This window comes from Micromesistius poutassou, assembly GCF_964030765.1.
Source record: "Micromesistius poutassou genome assembly, chromosome: 8".
Classification (NCBI taxonomy): domain Eukaryota; kingdom Metazoa; phylum Chordata; class Actinopteri; order Gadiformes; family Gadidae; genus Micromesistius; species Micromesistius poutassou.
Genome location: NC_140278.1, coordinates 437,207 through 445,383, shown reverse-complemented (window position 1 = coordinate 445,383; position 8,177 = coordinate 437,207). Strand labels below are relative to the sequence as shown.

Sequence of the window (8,177 nt, the reverse complement as noted above, 5' to 3'; positions counted from 1 at the left end):
AATTCTTCAAAATCATGATTATTAAAGTGGAAATCATTGTGATTTCCGTTTCATTCTCTTTGTGACACCTTTGGCGATAAGAGGCCATGTTTCCCTGAGATTCAAACAATACAAACGTGAGGGCTTTCATCAGTGGGCCAAAGGCTCCATTACCACTGTGGTACCTCCTTTGGCAATAGATTGCATTGTGACTAAGTTGTAACTTTTAAAAGGGAATCTTTTACAATTCATCGTGTGTATAGGTGAATTCCCAGGTAGTTATGAAGTCATCTTTATCCTCATCCTCCATGTTGAATATGTCATCTACCATAACGTCATGGTGTGTGGCATTAGCTTGGTATCGTGTTTATCAAACTCTTTCATCAGATACAGCTTCACCTAGAGAAGCAATAAACACAACGTTAAATCATATTAAAGGCACTTAAAAATAATTGTAAATATACCCTATAGTGACATTGCACATGGGCGTGCCCTAGATGGAATAGAGATCATCTAACATCCAGTTCTCTACGGTCAACCAGTTAGACTAGTGCAGGGTACATTTGGTAAATGTCTTGTAATGATTTCTCAACATCGAAACGGCTGGTAAAATAATGGGCCTGTATAACTAGCTGTGCACCCCTGAGCCTCGGGATGGGTCCGGACGGACGGTGGGGACAGAGACGGAACAAGAACCAGACACCACGGAGTCGAGCTGTGCATGCGTCTGCGACTGCCACTTCAAGCCAACAAGGGCCCATCTCACAGAAAGCAGATGAACCAGACACTCTGATTGTAGGAGACTCAACCATAAAGGATATAACCGGTAAGAAGATCAAAACATGCTACTTCCCAGATGTGACGGTTAGTGATGTCAACCAGAAACTAACCACAATTATATTGGAAAACTAAAACCTAAACCCAAAATCTCACAGGTTATTGTGCATGCAGGACTTAATGATATTCAAAGAGAACAGTCAGAACTTCTGAAGAGGGATTTCACTGAACTATTGGACACACTGGACAAACACATTAGGTCATTCATCAGTGGACCCATACCAGCAGTTGACAGGGGAATAAACAGATTCAGTCGTCTACTTGCACTGAATACATGGCTTTCAAGAGTCTGCAATGAAAGAGGAAGGGGCTTTATTGACAATTTCAACTTGTTCTGGGGGCGCAAATATCTTTTCAGAGCAGATGGCCTACACCCAAACAGGTTAGGCTCAAAACTGTTAAGGGACAATCTTCTCTTCTCGCTCTCCCACAAATCTATCCTGCCATGCCATGAGAAGAAGTGAGACTACAGCCTCCCCCACACATCTACTGTCCTACTATCTGACACACAGATAGCAGACAGACCACAGACCTTGAAGAGAGACAACAGCCCGCCCGACACCATCGACACCATGCCTTCCCCCATTGCTGATGCTGAGGCGAGGAACGGCCACCCCCCTCCTCTGCACTCCCCCATCGACGATGACCTCCAGCCTCATCTCTCCCATAGCCACAACGACAACTCCAGTTCCACTGTCTCCTCCCTTTATGATTTTCCAGATGAATTTAAGAAACTGAGAAATGTTGGCATCAAACTTGCATCTGCGTCAATGATACCATCCCCACGTCATGACCACAGTCTGATAACAGATAACAGTCTGATAACCCCCCCCCCCCCGTACTGATAGTAGTCCTGATTATTACTGAGACAAAAAAGGGTTCAGCCGTAGACACAGCACAAAGGAAGTTTCGCATAATCTGCTGAACCCAAGGTTGCATCCAAAACATGGCAACTTTTGCATTCCTGCTGTAACCACTAAGAGAGTAAACAAAGGGAAACTTAGACGCACTGCTAACCTCTCAAATCTCATACTTATTCCATCCAAACCAAAATCAACCTTAAAGCCTATCAATAACACCATCAGGATGGGTCTAATTAATGTTAGGTCTCTTAATAACAAATCTCTTTTAGTTAATGTTTTTATTACCACTTCTCAACTGGATTTTATGTTTTTAACTGAAACATGGCTAGAACAAAATAACAGTGCAACCGTTCTGATAGAGACAGCTCCTCCCAACTATAACTTTTTTGATGTATGTAGATCTGGAAAAAGAGGTGGAGGGGTTGCTGCTATATTTAAAAATGTATTTCAGGGAAAACAGATGTTATTTGGTGATTTTCCATCATTCGAATACCTTTGTGCTCCTATTAATTATTTACAGGCCACCCACATACGCTGCAAATTTCTTCGATGACTTTACAGAATTATTGTCTAGCATCTCTACAGACTTTGACTGTCTAGTTATAACTGGTGACTTCAATTTTCATACTGATGATTTTAATGATAACTGTGCAATTTATTTTTTTTACCATTTTGGACACATTTGAAATGTCTCAACATGTGAAAGAGGCTACTCATTGTAAGGGGCACACTCTAGACTTGGTTATCACAAAGGGTCTCAATGTTTCAGATCTCTCGGTGACTTATCCTTCACTGTCGGACCATTTCTGTGTTTTCTTTAATATATATTTTATTCCCGACATACAGACAAAATCAAATACTGTCAAAAAACGGTATATCAATGAACATTCTAATGTACTTTTTAAAAAGGCCATCTCCTTGCTACCACCTCTCAACCCATGTTCTGCTGATGATCTTTTAGAAAAGTTTAATTTGAAAATTTTGAAAGTCATAGATGTCATAGCACCTTTTAAGGTTAAAACGATTTCTGGAAAGCAAAAGGCACCCTGGAGAAAAGCTGCTTTTGTAACAGCCCAGGCTACAATTTAGACTTAAAAAGTGCTAGAGAAACATTTTTCTCCAATATCATTAAAACCAATACTAATAATGCCAAAACCCTATTTGCAACTGTTGACAGACTGATCAAGCCCCCAACACAAATTCCACCTGACCTTCATTCCATGCAGAAATGAAATGAGTTTGCAGCATTTTATACTGATAAAATTGAAGGCATCAGACGTGCCATCAATGTCTCCACTTTAAACAAAAATGTTGGACTACCACCCTATTCAGGCAAAAGTAACGTTGCAATGACATGCTTTAATGTCATAGACTCTAAAACTCTTGTGGAAATTGTGACACAACTGAAGCCATCCACCTGTTGCCTTGATACTTTACCTACCAACCACTTTAAGAATGTTTTTGACTGCCTAGCAATAGACATATTGCAAATAGTTAACAACTCTCTCCAATCAGGCAATTTCCCAAAAGCCTTAAAAACTGCAGTTATCAAACCCCTTTTAAAAAAGCGGAGCCTAGATGGCTCTATTATTATCAACTACAGACATATCAAATCTACCCTTCATAAGTAAAATCATTGAGAAAGTTGTCCTCCAGCAACTTAGTGACTTCCTGGCATCAACTGATTGCTATGACACCTTCCAATCCGGATTTCGACCCCTTCACAGCACAGAGACCGCCCTTATTAAAGTTGTAAATGACATCCGTCTTAACACAGACTCTGGCAAAATCTTAATACTAATGCTAGACCCTGTCGACACTGTAGACCATACAATACTTTTGGACAGATTAGAAAACTGGGTGGGGCTTTCAGGCACAGTCTTAAATTGGTTTAGGTCCTACCTACAAAATAGGTACTACTTTGTTTCCATTGGCGACTTTGTTTCAGAATCAACAAACGTGACATGCATTGAGCAAGTCAAAGACTGGATGTGCTGAAATTTCCTTCAACTAAATGAGGACAAAACCGAGATAATTGTATTTGGTGCTAAAAACAAAAGGCTTAAAGTTACCCAACACCTTCACTCTCTGTCCCTGAAAACCTCAATCAAAGCCAGAAATCTAGGGGTTATCATGGATTCAGATTTACATTTCGACAGTCACATCAATTCAGTTACAAAATCTGCATATTATCACCTTAAAAACGTAGCAAGACTTAGAGGGCTCATGTCTACCGAAGACCTACAAAAACTTGTACATGCCTTTATCACTAGCAAGCTTGATTACTGCAATGGTCTCCTTACAGGTCTCTCAAAAAAACTATAAGGCAACTACAGCTTGTTAAGAATGCTGCTGCTAGAGTTCTAACAAAGACCAAAAAATCGGAACATATTACACCAATTCTTAAATCGTTACATTGGCTCCCTGTATGTCAGAGAATTGATTTTAAAATCATGTTGCTAACCTATAAATCCCTACATGGTTTAGGGATGTAGGGATTTAGCCAAAATATTTTACTGATATGCTTCCACTACATAAGCCTTCTAGGCCACTAAGATCCTCTGAGACCAATCAGTTAATTATCCCCAGAGTCAACACGAAACATGGGGAAGCAGGATTTAGTTACTATGCAACAAATAGCTGGAATAAACTCCCTGAGGATTTAAGACTTGCCTCAACTCTGACAGCTTTTAAAACAAGACTGAAGACTTTTATGTTTGCTTTAGCTTTTTGCTAAATCTTAAATCTACAATGCTTCTATCTATTTTCATTTTATTACTAACTTTGCCTTTATTTTCTCACTTTCTAAAATGCATTTTTTGCCTTTCTAAAATGTTTCTAAAATGTTTTTTTTAAACTTTGCCTTCTATTTTACTTTTTACTTATCTATTATTTTCTTTTATTGTATGACCATGTTTATATGTGAAGCACTTTGAGTCTGCCTTGTGTATGAAAAGTGCTATATAAATAAAGTTTCCTTGCCTTGCCTTGCCTAGCTGTAACAAAATAATGGCTATTGCTCTATACACGTTCATACATATATATATATTTAGGCTGGCTGGATCAATATAATAGCGTCAAGGTTCAGTAACAACAGCCTTTCTCCATATCTCTTGTCTGGACAGCCTCCTGTCACTGTTGAAGTCCTCCTGGAAGCTTTCAGGTGACTTGGGGCTGTTCCTGATCTCCAGGAGTTCAATGTCAAACACCACTCGCTGCTCGCTGGGATCTGACCTGTAAACAAACAGTCAACAAAAAACAAACAAACAAACCAGTCTAAGAGATGGAAACATGTTTGAAGAATATGGAGCAAAAGACAAAAGGGATACACACACCCTCCAGGCTGTACAGACACTGTGCTAAACGTTTAAAGGTGCCAGGTGCCAGGTGTGGTGTAATTAGCTGTTACAAGCCATTTTGGAAATCTTAAGACTTCACAGGTGGGCGTGTCCACCTAGATGTGTGACAGATAGATGAGCAACGTTTGCTACAGTCCACTGGGTAGGCTGCTAGACTGATCTATCCAGCACACATCTAGGTGGACACACCCACTTTCTGCCCCTTATGATGTCATAAGGATTTCCAAAACGGCTTGTAACGGCTAATCACACCACACCAGTGGGGTATACTACGAACTTCGATTAGTGGGTTAGCGAGGTATGCTGCGCTCAAAGCCTGGGTTAGCTGGGACACGAAAGTCGCTCTCTTTTAGCGTTGCTGTATCACCATGGTGACTTATGCTGTCAACCAAACCTGGTTGGGAGCAGGTTTTCAGCTTAGTCTATCAGGTTAGATCGGCGTGCGCAGCTTCCTAGCCCCTCTTTTTACAATGTCGTCACCATTTGTGGGTTTTCCCGTGGACCTTGGAGCCCACATCGTACAGGGGTCTCTTCGGAGACAGAGGGTCTTTCGGGACAGATACGATCCCTTGGCATTGCCTGAGAATTATTCTTTATGAAAGGTTCTCATCAGAGGGTATTCGCTATTTGTTCGTCCTTGTTGGACCTTATGTAGACAGTGCGTACTGTTGCGCAGTGTGTCTCCGTGAGAGAGTGGTAGAGTGGAGGTAGCGCGTCAGTCTTGAATTTCTGCGTGCGCATTTGTGTGAAGCTTAAAAAGTCCCATGTCATATGGAATACTTATTCACTAAAGGTTATGGAATTATATTTTTGTGCTTATTTCGAACTTGAACCCATGTTCTCAAGGCCGTGCTGGCACCACATCTATGGGGGTAAAAGGCATGATGGACCAGTGGATTTGAACCCCGGTCGCTGGCTTTCGGGTCTTATAATAATCCACTACGCCACCGCTACTACCTCACAGCGTTTGAAAAATGCAATACATTTCTTATATAGGGTGTAATTAAAGTTAATTCCCTAAATTATAGAACAAGGCAGGTTGGACGTTGCTTATGCATTTTGAAATGCATATTGGGATTAATGGCGAACAATTCATCATGTGGCATAATTAGTAGTTAGACTATATGCAGAATCCTTTCACTTTTACGAATTTACACCATCGGCTATTTTTTGCCAGCACGCCCCCCTAGCCAGTATGTGCAACTGTGTTGCCCCTAGCTGTTAACAGATTTTTGAACTCCTCATAGGAGTTGATTATGACTATCTGTTCCTCTTGAGTGAAATAGACTGCTCTTGCTCTATCCATTTTGTAAAGTTAAGTAAAATGACGTGATAAACGTCCCTTTCACGTGAACGCGCGTTGAACCTAAAGCGGAAAAAAACAAAACTGGATGTCTTCCTCCTTTTATAGGCCAATCAGGCCAATCAGGTCAATCAGGTGCACCTGCTGTGGAAAGGGAAGAGCCAAATGGCCCAAGTAGGGAAGCAGCGCCTCCCCCACCACACAGGGGAAGGACGCCTTCCCTGACCGCCATGGTAAGAGTTACCAGGGGGACGTAACAGTCGATCCAGGTTTTCCCAAGAAAGCCTGGGTATGTTCAGCGAGGTTCGTAGTATAACCCACAGGTGGCATGTCATGGGACCTTTAATATGAATGTTATTACCTTTTCCTTCCTTCCCATATGCTAGAGACGGAGGCACGGTCAGCTTCCTCTGTTCCCCGGTACACATGTTCTGCATCCCCTTATCCCAACCGTTCAGAACCTCCTGGTTCCCAAGAATGAACCAAACTGGGGTTATGTCACCATGGAGACAGCTGCAAAGAGTCACAGTAGAGATCCATCTGAGATCCTTAGGGGCCTAGTAGACACAGCATCCAAAATAAACATATTGTAAGAACCACACGTGTAGAGGGGCATTCATATACACTAGAGATTGGACTAACATTTATTACAACCAAGGTATTATAAGGAAATGTATGAAGGGCAATAGCTAAATATGTAAACCGTATCACATAATCAATGTGGCCCAGGAAAGGGAAGTCTGGGCTGGGGCCCCCTGCTTGAGCTGCTGCTCCCGTGACCCGACCCCGGATAAGTGGATGACGATGAGGGGTATCACATAATGACCAGGGTTACCAAAATTACCTTTTATTTTCAAGAACAGATGTCAGATGACAGATGTCATGTCATTTCAGATAGAAATGGTAGTGGCAGTGGTTCAGTTGTTACCTTTGATTTGTGATAACACATAAAAGGTTTGTGTATAACTTATAAACATAGTCCTACATAAATAGGTTGAAACACCATAATGTCGCTAACACTAGATGGTTTGATACAAAACACACCCAACTAAACAGCAATTGAACTGTACACGAGACGTGGCAACAAAAGGCGTGTTTCAGATTGTCTGCATTTGCCATGAACGCAACGCATGCTTGATCTGACACAAACTCGCCTCATAGGCTGGCAGATCCCTCCCCCTTCACACTATTGGTCCCTCCTCCTCCACACTATTGGCCCTACACTTTAGGAAGCATTTACCAGTCCTCTATTCATTGGCTCTCGTGTTTGAGAAGCAGTGAGGACCGCCCCCCGGCGGACCCCTGGTCTCGTCGCAGCGGGAGGAGTGACGGCCGGTCTCGGTATTCACGAAGACGTTACGCACTTAATCTGCGCAGTTTAAACGCTAATCACTAATCTCTCCACCTCAGTGTACACTAATGAGGGAGAATGGAGTCGTTACGGTCAGCAGCTGGTCATTACACATTGTTATGACGAAAAACAGGTAATGAGCGTAACACTATTATAACAAGCGATGGAGGGAATACTACATAAATGGACCAATTACATAAGTGGTAAGTCATTTGAAACACGTAGCTAGCATGTAGCTGTTATCACTTGTGATAGTTGAGTTACTAAAACCAGCAGTTAATCCATCGAGCTACGACTAAAGCACTACCTCGGGTTTAATGTAGCAGATAACTACTAGTTTAATGTGAATAACACCGCCAAGTCAACAACGTGGAGAGAGAGAGAGAGAGAGAGAGAGAGAGAGAGAGAGAGAGAGAGAGAGAGAGAGAGAGAGAGAGAGAGAGAGAGAGAGAGAGAGAGAGAGAGAGAGAGAGAGAGAGAGAGAG

At 41.9% G+C, this 8,177-nt stretch overlaps 2 protein-coding genes across 2 annotated transcripts in view; one reads left to right on the top strand and one right to left on the bottom strand.

The window, feature by feature from the left end:
• Window positions 1-220: 220 nt before the first annotated feature.
• fkbp14 (FKBP prolyl isomerase 14) lies at window positions 221-6,957 on the bottom strand (the record flags this gene model as incomplete). Its single annotated transcript, XM_084471830.1, is given in 7 exon segments — window positions 221-342; window positions 345-378; window positions 4,790-4,913; window positions 5,519-5,568; window positions 6,483-6,562; window positions 6,703-6,854; window positions 6,944-6,957. Coding segments are annotated over 7 exon segments (576 nt in total).
• Window positions 6,958-7,855: 898 nt separating this feature from the next.
• Window positions 7,856-8,177, top strand: part of plekha8 (pleckstrin homology domain containing, family A (phosphoinositide binding specific) member 8) — a gene marked incomplete at its 5' end in the record, with an annotated part of 4,392 nt that continues 4,070 nt past the window's right edge. Inside the window, 1 exon segment of the mRNA XM_084471829.1 lies at window positions 7,856-7,895. Coding sequence (XP_084327955.1) covers window positions 7,856-7,895 — 40 coding nt within the window.